A 17,059-nucleotide genomic window follows, 5' to 3' on the forward strand; every position below is an offset into this window, starting at 1 on the left:
CTTAACATCCTAGCAACCAAACAGCACACGTAACAACCTAGCAACCAAACAACACACTTAACTGCATACAAACGTGCAACAATCTCAGGACACCTTAGCAACTCCATAGCAAAGGCCTGAAAACAAACCACAACATCATAGATTTTAGGTCCTGCTAGTATAAGTCACATTTTCCTGAGTGCAAATGTAAAAAAATATAGACTGAACCTGCAATTAGATGAAAATAGGCTGCATTCACGTGATGTTTTGATACCAACCGTTACCATGATGATTACTCAGAGCTATTTAACACTTAACCAAACAATATTTGTTAAAAACAAACGGCACTCACACCAATATAACCACATAGTGATACATAATACATTTTTACATGAGTTATTTTAGAGTGTTATCAACATTCACCCCAATGCTGGCAAATCCAAAAGCTCTTTCAAACTGTCAATCATTTCTAGAGAAGGGCGGGGCGAAAGTTTCCTTTTAAGGAAAACGAGGCTTCGGTGACGTCACACACTAGCCAGCGCCCGAGGATGACGTCGGCGTACACCGCCTTCAAAAATTAGAAATGCGGAATTAATGTATATATTTTTTGATTTTCCACATTTTCCTACATTCGCGAATATTTGTAGTTGTAAGTGAGGCGAATCTCTTTTGGCAGCTGATGTCGATTTAGAGGGTGGTTTTCTTTTTTTTTTTAGCGAGAGAGCGAGGGAAAGAGTGAGCGAGGGGGCGGGAGTCTCTCGCGCTCGCCTCGCGCAGCCTCACAGACGCTCGTGAAATCAACACAAGGACGGTGTGCTTCCACATCTTTCGCTTATTTTCGGGATTTTCTGGATAGACAACACCGTAATCGATGCGAGGCCTTCTAACGGACATTCGCCGCTGATATTACGCCCGCGTTTTTTCTGTTTTTGTCGTTTTTTCCCCCCGTCAGCGGAGCGTTCGTTGGATTCGTTATGAATTCCAGCCCGCTTCCTAACGGCAGACTGCTACCGGACAGCCAGTGCTGGAACTCCTCCGGTTCCGACGAGGATCTGGACGTCGAACCGGGACCCGGTCCGCACGGAGGGGTGGCGGAATTCGGCGGGGTGCTCAGTAAGGTGGGTTACGATACCGAATAAATAAAGCGTGTGTGTGTGTGTGTGTGTGTGTGTGTGTGTGTGTGTGTGTGTGTCCACCTGATCCGATGTAAACAAACGTCAGGCGGTTGGATGAATGTCACGGAGCTTGTCAAGAAAATGACCAAAATCGTAAGTTAATCGCAAAATAAAGAGTGTGTGTGTGTGTGTGTGTGTGTGTGTGTGTGTGTGTGTGTGTGTCCACCTGATCCGATGTAAACAAACGTCAGGCGGTTGGATGAATGTCACGGAGCTTGTCAAGAAAATGACCAAAATCGTAAGTTAATCGCAAACAGTAATTATACCGAATTTAGTTAAGATATTTTGCATGGTGTCATTATTTGCATGACAATTAAACCATTTTTAACGTTACCTATTACCGGAATATGCTCAATGTTTTACTTCTGATCTGCTCCTCATTAACGTTACTGCCCGGACGCATGGGTTTTCATAATTAAATTAAGCACAAATCAAACGCAGTACAACAAATACTACAATTGCTTAACAGTTTAAACAATATATGTGACCCTGAACCACAAAACCAGCCACTGGTATATTTGTAGCAATAGCCAACAATACATTGTATGGGTCAAAATGATCGATTTTTCTTTTATGCCAAAAATCATTAGGATATTAAGTAAAGATCATGTTCCATGAAAACAGTTTGTTAATTTACTACCGTAAATATATCAAAACTTAATATGCATTGCTAAGAGCTTAATTTGGACAACTTTAAAGATGATTTTCTCAATATTTGGATTGTTTTGCTCCTCAGATTCTAGATTTTCAAATAGCTGTATCTCAGTCAAATGTTATCCTATCCTAATAAACCATACATCGATGGGAAGCTTATTTACCCTTATTACTGGTTTGCTCGCATTACGGTATATTTTCCATGGTGATTTCCCGTGCATGGTGACCATATGCTGCTCTTTAGACAGCAAGGCCCAAGGTAATGTTACCCAGGACTGTTTTTTGATATTTTATGATAAATACTTAATATGTGATGCATGGATATCTTTCTTTATGCATATATAATTCAGAAGGGGTGCAGCAGGTTCTGGGCAGAAGCTGGAGTTAGTCGGGGTTACTAGAGTTCATCTGCTAGTCTTTTCTTCCTGATGGGATTAAAGGAGAAAACCTCTCCTCATGACTCAGACAACTGATCGTCTGTTTTTGTGATGAGAGGAGCATATTCCATAAGAGATTAGTGTATTATTCCACATGCAATGACTTAAACCCTCTCCCATTTAACGTATGTCTATCTAGTATGTATACAAGAACACAATCAATCGTTTTATTGAACTATGCATCATATGTTTATTGTCATTAGTCATCAGTATGGCTGTGTGCACACTCTTAGATACAGCTTTTTGTTTTCTTATAACAGTTTTGTTTCTCTGCAGTGGACTAACTACATTCACGGATGGCAGGACCGCTGGGTCGTGCTGAAGAACAACACCTTGAGTTACTACAAATCTCAGGACGAGCGCGAGTACGGCTGCCGCGGTTCCCTCTGCCTCAGCAAGGCTGTCATCACAGTGAGTATCCCGGGGAAAGATCCTTCCAGACAGCCGTGGGAATTTCAGAGCTGAGCCAAAATTACAATGATGGTGTGCATTCAAAACGAAAGATTGAATTGGTTCAAATTGGTGATTGTCATGCTGCGAGCTTCAGAATTGTAGTTGAATGGAAATACATGGGATGCATGATGTTTTACTGACAATATAGACATTTATTATTATCAGTTTGATTAGGCAGATAATATAATGCCTAATTTTTCATAATTCTAATTCTTGTATGCCAACTTCAGGATTATTAAGCAGTTAGGCATATTTTTTGGCATATTGTGCATTATAATGTTTTAATACATGATTAGACGTAAGGCACGTGATTGCACATCAATAACCCTGTTTTTGCACAATTCATTGAATTGAATGCATTATTGAAACTTCACTGATTGTTTTGGGCAGTCATATTGTTAATTGGATATTTATTGAATGATAAAGGTTCTCTCAAAGTTATAAACAAACATTCTTCCGATGATGTCAATAGAATGTTTATTCTATTGTAAAATTATCTGGTATTTAACAACATTCTGAAAACGTTAGCACAAAAAACATAATTTATACATCGCTCATTGTTTTTCTTAGCTGGACGTTCATCTGACTTTTTACAAATGTTAATACTTATGGTTCAGAGAACATTCAAAAGTAACATTCCCATAATGTTCGTTTAATGGAAATGTTAGCAAAATGTTCTTTTTTTAAAGCTGGGTCTGTGTTGCTGCATCTCTAGAAATTAGATTTGGTATGATGGTTGTGCTTCATCTAAAATGATTATCGCTGAGGCAGTGGATGTGCTGAGAGCTCTTTTTAGGGCAGAGGAGAGGAGAAAAAAGATTGACGGAGGACAGACACGATCCTTTGCCACAGGCTATTTCCCCCCCCATTCATGCTAAAATCACACTGACGCACCTGCAGAAGCTGTAAGCCACCGTGAACTTTGCCTTCATGTTTGACTCAAACTGAGTAATAATACTGAATGTATACAGTATCTATAGGAGCTCAGGTTATGAATGCATACTGCTCAGATTTTGGGTTGATTGCTTATGATCTGATTTGGCCCCGACAAACAGAATGAAATGAGAATTCCCTGCATTGCGTTGAAGATTAACTCATGACCACACACAGATTTCGACATGTGCTGCAGCAGTCCTTGCACACGCTCTGCCCGTCAATCAGTGAGATGACAAAAACAATTTCACAGACACTCAGTCTGACTTAATCGGTCTGTCAGTAACACTTAATGAATCCAATGTGCTGTTTTACCATTGGCTGATTTCACGTTGAAACTCAAGCAATACTTTTGCTATTACGCATACTTGGGGTTAGTGATTTGAACAAACTTGTAACCAGAAATTAACTTAGCTCCATGAAGGGGTAACATTGTTACAACCAGACTCAAACTGAGTAATAATACTGAATGTATACAGTATCTATAGGAGCTCAGGTTATGAATGCATACTGCTCAGATTTTGGGTTGATTGCTTATGATCTGATTTGGCCCCGACAAACAGAATGAAATGAGAATTCCCTGCATTGCGTTGAAGATTAACTCATGACCACACACAGATTTCGACATGTGCTGCAGCAGTCCTTGCACACGCTCTGCCCGTATTATCTTGCATCACCACTGAAAATGAGGAAACGGGGCGAAGGTTGTGTTGTTATGGAGACCGCTGGAGAGGTACAAGACCTTATGGTGACCCTGTTACCGCTGGTCCTTCAATGATTAAACCAAAACCCTTACTGAAAATACAGGGAAAGGAACATGCAAGCATTTTCTGAGATGTTTTAGATATAAGAAAATGTATAGAGTAAATCAGGCTTGATGATGGAATGGTTTTGTAGACTGTGTACAGCCTGTGCTCAGGTAGTTCATGTTTAAAGCTGCAGGTCGCTGCTGTGTGTTCGACATTCTAATTTGATGCTTTGCATTTTGGCTTTGAGCGAGAGAAAAATGGCCCCTTTGTTTCAAGACTTGAGAGTGACTCTTTTCCAGCTGTGTATTTGTTGAACTCCACCAACCTTTATGGGTAATCATAAATATTAACTTTGGTATTAAACGCAAGCGTGTGGTAGAAATGTGATGTTTAGGGTCCAAAATTAACTTTAGCACCTGCCAATGGTGTTGAATTGGTAGAATTTGTCAGATAAAAATATTCTCTACCAGCCTTTTTTAAAGGCTGTTTGCCATTTGATTTATGAATTTCTTTGGATTATTTAGTTGTTTTTTCCTTGCATATTAGTGTTAAACACTGCAGGTCACTGTGTGCATATAGAAGCCATTTCTCATCTCTGTATCTGTTCAGAATTTTTCCAATTTTGTTCATAATATTTTATTTGGCTTAATGCAAGGACTATTCCTAGTTTTTTGAGAGTTTTGTACAGTTTGTAACTTTGCATCGAGTCACGTGTTGCTTACATCAGTGAGAGTTCGACTCTAACGGTTGGATTTCAACCATTTGTTATGTTCCAGTTCCTCATAAGTTTACCACTGTGTTTAAATTGTTTTCTTTTTGCTCACTTTATGGCCTTTCTGTGTAATCTCAAAAAGAGGGCAAAAACAGACACTTTTTTTTTTCATTTATAGTGCATCTAAACGTATTTCTCTTTCTCAGTAAATCTTGCTCTCAGAAAGCCGTTCTGGAATACGAAGCAACTTTATTCAGATTGATTCGGCACACACACGGCAGCAATCTGTCCTCGTAAATCCTCACAGAAACAGGTTATTGTGTCATTCCGCTCTTCTTGCTTGCGATTACGCTGTCCTCGCATGACTCACACATACTTAAACCACACACAAACGGGACCACCCTAAAATCAGACTGGCTTAACCCTTGCAGACACAACAGGATTACACCGTCCACGTGAAGGCCTGATTCAAACCCAGAACGCCTCATTGTGCGTCCTTATAAAACTGGGTCTCACTGGTTCAGTGCTCAGATCAGCACACAAGCTGGAAACAGTGTTAATTGTGCTTTTTGTGAGACGCGCAGGCTGTTGAATTGGACTTGATTAAATTTGTGAACGTCAGACCTCAGGAGATGGAGACGGATTGTGAAAGATCAATCAGTGAGATGACAAAAACAATTTCACAGACACTCAGTCTGACTTAATCGGTCTGTCAGCAACACTTAATGAATCCAATGTGCTGTTTTACCATTGGCTGATTTCACGTTGAAACTCAAGCAATACTTTTGCTATTACGCATACTTGGGGTTAGTGATTTGAACAAACTTGTAACCAGAAATTAACTTAGCTCCATGAAGGGGTAACATTGTTACAACCATTTTAACATTTACATTTTTATAATTACTTTATTAAATATATCTGTGTTGTCTTTCAGGTCAAATACTTCAATTTAACCAATTACTTCAGTCAGTCAGAATATGATGGTTCGAATGCTCAAAAACACTTAAAAAAAACACTGATGCAACCTGAGCAGATCCAAATGCAGTGCTGAAATCAACACTTTTCATTCATTTTTTTTTTGCACCCTAATCTTGAATTTTGGGGGCATTTTTGTCCCAAGCATCTAGTAATTTGTTAAATTTAGCGTGCAAATTGTCTTGCACAGTTTATGCTATAAGGTCAAATCAACCAAATTTCCCCAGGGTCCTCCCCGGCATAAATTTCTGATTTTGTTAATGTTTTTTCTGAAGAAAAACAAATGGCAAAATGACAATTTTCAGCTGAGATTTGGAGCTAAACTACAGGGGGGCAAAAATGACTTTAGCAAATGACATCATTTTATTTTTACACAGAGATTGGTATAGGTCTATTAGTGAAATCTGTTGACTTGACGAGTAGTCTTTGATGCATTATATGCCAATGGTTACAGTTCAAAAATGGGGAAAAAGCACCACTAGAGTTTTTTTTATTAAGTTAGTATGCCTCTTACTTGGGAAGTATTAAATATATTGCCATAGCCTTTTCAGCCAAGGGCCTCTAGTTGAGGAGACACAGAAATACACTATAGACATTTTAACTTGAGCAAATAAGCAACAATATAGCAACATGCAAAAAGCCACTCAAAGCCATAAGCAATCCCCTGGACATTACCCTACAATTGTGTTAGCAGGTATTTTAGGTGCTTTCGGTTTCGGTTCATAGTGTTTTGAGTTGGATCTGTTATCAACGGCCGTATTCAGCCCAAGAAAAAAAACATCAATACAGCGGCCACGCCACACAACTTTCAGCGCTCGCAATGCATTGTACTTGAACTATGTGCTTTCGCCTGCCAAGTTTTACCCTGACGTGAGCTGGAATTCTCTTGCCCTCTTGCTCTCTTGTTAAGCTCTCCAAAAGCGTGGCCCGTAAACCTGCAATTTTTCTTTGAGCTAGGCTAGACCTGGACTGTCATGATCTGACAGGAGCAGAGGGGAAGTTCTCTCAGTCTCTGTGTTTGTCAGGTATATGGGGAAGGACAGGTACGCACAGGTACAGGTTATTCTGGTGCAGGGCGGGTCATTGCAAATGTCGCCGTGGGATCTAAAGTGTAGCACTTGGCTCATGTCAGGACAGGCAAAGTTCTTAATAGAGCTGAGTTTACAGAAGAAGAAGATAAATGCAGTAGAGGAAAGGCCAGTGCTTGGGTTGGACCATTCTTACCATTTTTAATCATGTTCTTGTGCTTTTATTTTTTTGCAAACTTAAACATTTGTCACCCAAAAATAAAACTGATCTTTTTTTCTTTGTAGTTGGGCCAGTAAAAATATTGATAGTGCAAGTATAAAGAGCAGAAAAATTCAGAATTTTGAGCCCTGAAAGGTAGTTGGATAAGTGGAGAGAAGTAAAAGAGAACATAAAGAGACATGGGAGGAAAAGCAGAAACTGTAAAGGCAATTTGAATGTGGAAACGGTGTGTATCAAGTTACTCTATTGTTTTGACCTGATGGTTTTTGTTTCTTTTCGCTGGTTTTATTAAAGATAAAATGGAGCAAATGTTGGTCTTCCTGTTGAAGATGTGTGGGCTTTCTTTGGTGTCGAAACCCCGCAAGTCCTGTGTGTATTCTCATGTGTTTTTTTTTTTTAGATCATTTATGTGGGTTTGGGCTGAATATCATTTAGATTGCTCTCAGTCCAGAACCGGTTTCATCTATCCAAACCTAAACCACAGAGAGAAATTGATCAAAACTGCTACCAGATGAGTTATCGACCCATCAGTCTTCTGTAAACAACTTACTTGATCTTCATGTAGCCTTATGCTTGTGTGCTGAACTGCTCTGGCGCCACAAAACAGGAAAATTATTATATGTTCTTCCTAGGGCTGTCAAAAAAAAATTGAATTTCAAATATTTGTCAAATTTAAAATAAAAATCCTTTTTAGATCATTTATGTGGGTTTGGGCTGAATATCATTTAGATTGCTCTCAGTCCAGAACCGGTTTCATCTATCCAAACCTAAACCACAGAGAGAAATTGATCAAAACTGCTACCAGATGAGTTATCGACCCATCAGTCTTCTGTAAACAACTTACTTGATCTTCATGTAGCCTTATGCTTGTGTGCTGAACTGCTCTGGCGCCACAAAACGGGAAAATTATTATATGTTCTTCCTAGGGCTGTCAAAAAAAAATTGAATTTCAAATATTCGTCAAATTTAAAATAAAAATCCACATTCGAATGCAAAAACGTTGCATTCGAATTTTAGGTGTGCGTTAAGGAGACAGCCTTATCAGTGGTGCACGAGATGCGATGACGATGTAAGTGTCGTTGCATTATAATGTTTTTGTTAGTCTATCCAGTTGAACCCACTGGAGGCTGCGCTGCTGCATTGTTAATTAAAAATATTGCGGAAAAAGAGAACATCAATGCGGAGAAGATTTTGTTTACATCAAAACTGCAACCAAGCCGTTCACACAGAACGCATATTTATCACATTTTCTAGAGGGAAATTTATCACCGTTGCACTTGCATCTCGCACAAAGGAGCCGCATTTTTAGAAAGCCATGTAAAATTAATGCAAGTTTAACATATATCGAGACTTTATGGCGGTTTTTTTTCCCCATCCCACTGCATCTCATGTTTTTAAATGAAAAATGTACTCTGTGTGATTGGCTTTCCATCCTTTGTATTAAACTATGCATACATACATACATGATGTTGTTTAAGCAACTTAATTAATTATAATTGGTTTATAAACATTATATTAAACATTATGCACTTTTTTCACAGATAGATTAGTCATGTTATCTTATGCTTTGAATAAACGTGCAGTAGTAATATTTTGCTCGATGCGCCCTCTTGTGGCCTCAGGAGAGAAGCCAAAAGCTGTTCTTCACCCTAACTGAATTTATGCATTTTAAATAAGCCTGGGCGATAAAACGGTATCAATATTTATCGACGGTACACCTTCGTTAACGATATAAAAAATGTTTGATATAGTGCACGATATAGGCACGTGCTATGAGTGATGCAGACAGCACACACAAACACAAACATGAGGGCTGTGCCTGTATGTGATGAGAATATTAGTCGAATTTAAAATAAACAGTTGCATTTGAATGAAAAAATAGTACAATCAAATGTTAGGAGTGCGTCAGGGAGCGTCATCAGTGGCGCATGAGATGCAATGATGATGTAAGTGACGTTGTTGCATTTTAAAGTTTTGTTAGTCTAGCCCACGAGACGCGCAGTTGTTGCGTTATGCATTCAAAATATTATAGAAATATAGAAGCTCAATGCAGAGAAGATCTTGATTAGGTTAAAACCGAAACCGAGCCATTCACACAGAATGCATATTCAGCGCATTTTTAGATGGACAAATATGACTACTGCACTCGCGTCTCATGAAAGACATGTAGCCTTGCAAAGTTAAAACTGTTTAAACTTTTAGAAAACACGTCGCGAATTTGTGGAGGTTTATTCCTTTTTCACTGCGTCTCATATGTTTTTAAATGCAATCTGAGTGAATGGCGCTTATACGTGATGCTATTTTGTTCATAATTGTTTATGCAATTTACGAAATTATATGTGATTTATATGAGTTAATGTAGACGTAATGCACGTTTTTTTATAGACTTATTTCCTTGTGTTTACAATTTAAATGTGCTGCATTATTTTGCTCATTGCGCCCTCCTGTGGCCTCGGGAGACAAGACAAAAGTTTCCTTAAAGTCCCCCTGTAGTCAAATATTTTATCCCTTAAAACTTATCTTTGATCATCAAAATGACATATTTAAATGTTTTTTCTTGTGAAAATAATTTTCTCATGCCTTAAAATAGCTTGAATGTTACTCTACACCCATGCCTCATTTACTATACGCTGAGCTATGAATATGCAAATTAGTCCTGCCTCCACTCAGTCACACAGCCAGCGCCTCCTGATCCACTGAACCGTAGTAACCACAAAACAATGGCATACACGGATAATGACTGATAAAACTATGTTTTTACTAGCGGACAACTACAGTGAATACTGTAACATTCGTTAAAGTTACTTGACGATGTTGTGTCCTAAAATGCCTTGAAGACTCGAATGCAGCCGTTTGTGATTCTTAATTCGCGCCCGAGAGCATGCGCGCGTGTGAAGTGCAGACACCGATGCGGGAGAGGCGGGTCTGACTCCGGGCTACTTTCACACTGTTGCCACGAGTTATAATGCAAGTTAACGGTTCTAAATTCACATTAAAAAAATTTGTGAATTTAGTGCTCTGCGTTTAACCCATCCTAAGTGCACACACAGCAGTGAACACACACACACCCGGAGCAGTGGGCAGCCATTTATGCTGCGGCGCCCGGGGAGCAGTTGGGGGTTCGGTGCCTTGCTCAAGGGCACCTCAGTCATGGTATTGAAGGTGGGAGAGAGCGCTGTACATTCACTCCCCCCACCTTCAATCCCTGCCGGTACGAGACTCGAACCCGCAACCTTTGGGTTACGAGTCCGACTCGCTAACCATTAGGCCATGACTTCCCTAAACTACAGCTTCATGGGTTTTTTGCTCTAATTTATTTCTGGTTTTGTGCTGGTATTGGTATATTTTGCATGCTAGTGATAGGAATCGATCCCTTGACGTGATTGGTTATTGGATTGTGACGTAGCAAACCGAGGGCTGTTTCAAACCGCGTTTCTGAGTCAGCCTTTGGGAAACTAGTTTAAAGGAGAACATACTCAGCAATGGTGTTGATTAATAGATTGGCACATGGTTTGTCTAAAAGCATATTAAAAACACCACATAGACAAATAAACAACATAAAAAACTTGATTATCACTACAGACCTCTTTAATCTGCATATAAAACATTAGATATTTGTTTAATTTTTATTGTGTTTGACTGTTAAAACTAAAAATATTAGTTTTTTTGTCTCAATAAATTGGGTTAATTTAAAAATACAGTGGTTAAATAAAATAAAAAAATTCTATTGCTCTGTTATAAAAAAAAAGTCAATAATTATCGATACCGAACGATATGAAACATTATATCATTGATACATTTTTTAGCTATATCGCCCAGCCCTAATTTTAAATTTGAATATAGTTTTTTTCAGCCATTTTGACAGCCCTAGATCTTCCCAACCTTTGCATGGCAACAATTTTTTTTGTAAATCATTTACACACAGATGTCTCACTAAATGAGCAGAGTAGTTTATGCTTTGTGATTAAACAACAAATGCATGTTTACAGAAAAGGAGTCATTTGTCATCAGTTTGCAACTGTTTACAGCTACACTTAGAGAGAGAAATGAAGAGCAGAGACTGTTTTTATGGAGGCACATCTTTTATGTCGGCAGCGTTCACCAGGGTTCAATAAATGGTGTGTAAAAGCCTTTCAGACATTAAATGAAGCTGCTCTCTGGTGAAATAAAATGGCAGCTTTGGTACTTTTTGTCATCGCAGACCATTCGCTGTAGGAAGGCATGCATAGCCTGGAAAATTTTCATTTTCATCAAACTGAAGTCAAGCTTTGTGTGCAAACTAAATTCAGAAATGACACAGCAAAAAGTGTTTTAATGTCTTCATATCTGTTTTTCCAGAGCGTGGATTCATTTCTAAAACTATCCATGCATGCATTGTTTCTGAGAAGATCTAAATCTGTGCTTATTTGCACACCTGCCTCTTTTTATAAAGTAGGCTAATAAGTTTATAAATGTCACTTAACAGCAATGCCCAATGCTTTCACCACACATGTGTACACACACACACTTATATTGGCCTACTGAATATTTGATAAAGGCAACTGTGTTTGTAGTTACAGCTGCCAAAGAGAGAAAGGGAGTCAAGTGCATTTTAAAATGCCAATGACTGTGTGCGTGTGTATGTGCATTTGCATTTTCGATTAGTGTGCTGTGCTAAACCCCAGAGGAGTGCTATCAAGCAGCTTGTTCTCATTCTCACAGCCATTGTGTGCATGTCCTCACCTTCTGTCACATGGTAAACTCTGGGCTCGAGTCGTCATCCTGAAGTCATGGCTGTGCCGTGACCTGCTTTGGTTTATACCACAAACCATAAACTAGTGTGCTTTCTTGCATTTGCACAGACACACAAGCAGCTCTCCATGTCTGAAACAGACAGTGGGTCCTGTCTTCCTTTCCTCAGCTTGACCGGCACAGTTTCTGTGTCAAAACCTCTCAGCAGGCAATCTTTGGAAAACTGGTTTGTAAACAATCATTATTTTTGCAGTTGTGTTTAGTAATGCTAGTGGCACAAATATTTCACACCATCTTTGAATTAATAGAAATGATTGATCTCTCACAGTTGTTGTATAGCTTTATAAGACTTGAACTATTCTGCAGGTTTTTTTTGTCCTTTCTGAAGCTTGACTTGCCCACTTTTATTGTATGGAAAAGAGCAGCCTTGGCATTTTCATAAAATACAAAAACAAAACCAGCAGTGTGGAGTAGAGAAATGAAAGAATCTTGAAGCTGGAAGAAAGCTGTTCTTTATTTCACAAACATGTTTCAGCACACAGGCCTTCATCAGAGCAAAACTCATTAAAATACATTTCTGCAAACACATTTTTAAACATGTGTTTTCACATTATTTGCAGTAATTACAAATGTTTTTCATTTAAAATGCTTTTAGAACCAAATCGTCATTAATCCCAGTAGGAAATGCACATTTCAAATAACATTTCATTTGATTTTGGTCAATATCACCTATTACTGGTAATTTTATGTGTTACATGCCAGTAAACAAAAAAGAGGACATAGGATAATTACATTTAAAATGTAACAGCACTGGATTGGTTGCATCACCTCTTTTAATTACACTCCTACGTTCAGTAATATGATCTATTTCACAACAAGAGGTTTCCCCAGCATAAACTTGTTCATAAGGGCATTGTATCAAACATATAACATTTTTAGTATTCCATGTAATGAAAATTTTTAATACTTTATACTTGCAGAAAGGATGTTTAGAACATTTACAGTTTAGTGTCAACTATCTCTAATAACATTACTAAACAGGTTAGATTAGTATGGTTGGTGAACACAGTTTTTGAGATTGTGAAGATCAGCTGGAGACGTTTTGTTGTGCTTCGTCCCTTTGAGCCGTTGAGCGCCTCGGGCTTTCAGAGGGCTTTTGTTAAAATGGGTTTGAGTGAATCTGTGTGTGAAGGTGTCAAACGGGCTCCATTACGGATCAAACAACCAGTGAACCCTGAAACGTCCTGTAAAGAAAACCGATGCTGGAATGAGGAGGAGGTGCGAGCAGCGTGGAGACACGGGGATGTGGGAGGGAATGATCTGTGATATTTTTAAAAGGGTGAAATGAGTGGAAAAAAGAGGCTGTGTAGATCTGAAATAGAAGGAAAAGAGCTGTACGACTGTCCTGTTGTCTGAAACGGGAAGTTTGCTCCCTTGTGTCCTCCTGCTAATGAATTCCTGTTTGGTGACCCGGGGTCGAGTCAGAAAGTCCCTCTGCTCATCTCTCCTGTCATCTACTTCCTTCCTTCTAGATTTGCTCTAACCAGTACTCTGTCTGGACATTGAAATCGCATAGCCTATATGCACTTTAACCTGTCAATAATAACGGGTCAGTTAGTCATATGACATGCTCTCTTCCTTTGCATCCTGTGTCCTAATCTATGGGTCAGTGTGGCGTTTGTTTCCTTTGTTCAAGTCCTACCTTCCTGTGTTTCTGATTTCCCAGAGCACAGATCCAAGACTGAATTGTTCAGTAAACAGCAATTTACCAATTATCTGTAAGCCTTAACGTCCATCTCTAATCAGCTCCTGATATCAGTTTTTGCTGGTTAATCACATTTGAGTGTGGACTTCAGCACACTGTGCTTATTTCACACCCTGGAACATGTTATCGTCATGCTTGTTTGTGATTCGACATGCCAAACCTCTGTTGAAACATTTGTTCTTTAAATGTAGACCTCAAAATGTCAAGCTGTGGCTACTATGAATATGATTTTAGGAAGTAATTGACATGTATATTATTGTTCATTAATAATTTAATTGTCTTGTCTTTGGTTAAAGGAATAGTTCACCCAAAAAATGAAAATAAAAATGTCCTCGCTGTTAGGCTATCCAAGATGTAGATGAGTTTGTTTCTTCATCAGATTTGGAGAAATGTAGCATTGCATCACTTGCTCACCAATGGATGCTCTGCAGTGAATGGGTGCCGTCAGAATGAGAGTCCAAACAGCTGATAAAAACATCACAATAATCCACAAGTAATCCACACCTCTCCAGTCCATCAATTAACATCTTGAGAAGCCAAAAGCTGTGTGTTTGTAAGAAACAAATCCATCAAGACGTTTTTAACTTTAAACCGTCGCTTCTAGCCAAAATGTTAAAACTCATGAGAAGCGCTGGCAGACCATTATTCAGTGAACGTAAAGCACATCGTAATGTTTTCACTTTTGCTCTGTGGCACATTGAATAATTTAAAATATGTTGTATAACTGTTGTCAATGGCCTATAAAATACATTTAATTAGGCAAAAGAGAGCTTTTAGTCCATTTGTTTTGTGCAATTAAAATTTAGCATCAAATGACTGACTGTAAATAAATGCACTTCAGCATCGCTTGTACTTCTATTTTCTTTTTTGCAAGCTTAAATAAAGTTAGGTTATTATGTAGATGCATATAATGGATTACAAACTATAGATGTGTCTGACTTGTATAATTGTAATGAATAATCAGATTTGGTTGTCTTTAGATGTAGTATTTACTTTGGATGCATCTGTCTATTTTCTTGCTGTAGCTGTACAAAAACCATACAGCTTTGTATATTTGCACACTGTGTTTTACTCTCTGGATGCAGTACATAATGCATCATTCTTATGTTGCCGCACACAATGTGTTGATTATTGTACTGGGATTCTGTATATGTGACATTTCATTTAGTTGTTGACACAATGCTGTAAATTACACAGGCTCCCTCACTTGTCTGTCTCCTTCTGCCATTGTGACTTTGCACAGGTAGGCCAGTGTGTGCGTGCGTACGTGCGTGCGTACTGGGAAGCTGATCTTTGGAAAGGGAATGAATGCATCCACCCAGAGTGTTTGAAGTTCAGTTCACGTGTAGGACTGAAGATTTCCAATAATGCATTGAGAAAGCAGCTCTGTACCTACTCTTTCTGTCTCTCTATTTCAGCTTTTCAATTGGCATGAAGTATTTACATACTAAATCATCAAAGCATTTTACACAAAGCAAGTAATGAGAAGAAAAAAATTACAACATAAATAACAATAAAAAATTTATTAAAATAAGGTGCTAAGTAATGAATATAAATAAGATTGTGTGTGTGTGTGTAAGATACATATTTATATGGTATAAAATATATTATATCAAAATAGGTACCAAGTAAAAAAAAAAATAGAATATGTAATATATTTATATGAAAACATGGAAATGTTTATACTAGTATATACTTTGAAGGTTAGTAAACTTATTGCTCATTATATACTAATTTTACTTGTGTCCTCATGATATGTTATGATATGTCATGTTATGTTTTACAGCTCTACTAAAGCATGTTTACCCACAATGCAGCACTATCTGAGATGGAAGCACACATGAATCAACAGATACCAGTCCTGTTTAACATCTGTGTGTCAGTGTTGTGATATGTGTGTTTGTGTTTGTGTTCACTGCCGTGCGATTGATGGTGTCTCGCAGGTTCAGTCAGTCCCATAGTGATGACCCTTGTGTTTATTTTAGTGTCTCTTCTCAGTACCCGCTGTGACCCACTTGGTGTCCCCTGCATTGCCCACCGTGTCTCGATTTTCCGTTCCCAGAATCCCGCTCAATGCTTTTCCCATACAGGCACTCAAATGTTCCTGCGTCAGTCCATTCTGGGTTCCACGCACAAATATAAGCACTCCTAAATCTAAACTGACATTTTCAGCATCATAACAGCCGTTTTTCAAACGCTGTCATTGTAAATGCAGAACAGATCCGACCGACTGAGCTCATCACAGTGCATTCTGGGATCACCTTCTCAGCAAGGCAGCATAATATAAAATCCTAGTCTCACACTGTGAATGAGTCTTTTAGTTTTCTCACAGTTTCCTCTGAGCTCTGGGTTTGTAGTGGGAAGATGCTGTTTCTATGTAAAGCCTGTTTGAGGCCTCTGGCTCTCTGTGTTTGTTTGTTGTTGTGGTTGTGTTTTGTGGTGTGATAAGTGATAATCATCCTCGCTCAGATGTGACTGATTATTCTCTGTCTGATTAAACACATGCAGCTTTGTCTCCGGTCTCATTTAAGCCCGTTTCAGTCCTCGTGTGTCGTCCTGTCATGCCTCTTCATATTGTGATTAGCGTCAGGCTTTTGAATGAGCGCCCCACGCTTCACCCAGAAGACCAGGTGTTTGTCATATCATTTGGGGTTTTTCTAATGCTCTGTCTCTGTTGATGTAGTCTGATATGCGTAAGTAGTGTCATTTTCTGTGAGTGAAAGCAAAATATATAGACAGTTTTCTTTTTTATAGTGTTGCCCTCGGTGGTTGCATGTAACAACAAACATAAATTGTGACTTCCCTAAAGTGGTTGTGTCAGATCCATTTTTGACTCCTGAGTCTGAATCAGTTCTCTGAATCATTCAAATGACTCACTCACTAAACTTCAGGTCATTCCTTTTTAAATTTGAAATTAGAATAATTACTATTAGCTATTATAATTACTATAGGCTGGATGATATGGTTTAAAATTTAATTAAATAATGAAAAATTTAATTTATTTATCAATAATTGAATTAATAATAAATATAATATTTAAGAATGTGTGTAATGAGATATATATATATATAGAGATCAGCATCTGGCAATAATACCAAACACGCACACTCAGACATGGCTGCTGTTAGTGTTTTGTTTTTTTCAGGGGAAATATCTCACATTTCCCAGCTGGCTCTGTGGGTCAAGGCTCTCTCTTTTCTTTTGGTTGTGGTTGTTCTGTCTAGTACTGAACTCACTTAAAGAGTTAT

At 38.5% G+C, this 17,059-nt stretch overlaps 1 protein-coding gene across 1 annotated transcript in view; it reads left to right on the forward strand.

The window, feature by feature from the left end:
• The first annotated feature begins 629 nt into the window (after positions 1-629).
• The window catches only part of LOC107585691 (collagen type IV alpha-3-binding protein-like), a 30,237-nt gene continuing 13,807 nt past the window's right edge, over positions 630-17,059 (forward strand). Inside the window, exons 1-2 of the mRNA XM_016272818.1 lie at positions 630-1,097; positions 2,522-2,656. Of these exons, the coding sequence (XP_016128304.1) occupies positions 954-1,097; positions 2,522-2,656 (279 nt within the window). The 5' untranslated portion in view covers positions 630-953. The remainder of the gene's footprint in view (positions 1,098-2,521; positions 2,657-17,059) is intronic.

Source organism: Sinocyclocheilus grahami, unplaced genomic scaffold (genome assembly GCF_001515645.1).
Source record: "Sinocyclocheilus grahami isolate Dianchi unplaced genomic scaffold, SAMN03320097.WGS_v1.1 scaffold73.1, whole genome shotgun sequence".
NCBI lineage: Eukaryota > Metazoa > Chordata > Actinopteri > Cypriniformes > Cyprinidae > Sinocyclocheilus > Sinocyclocheilus grahami.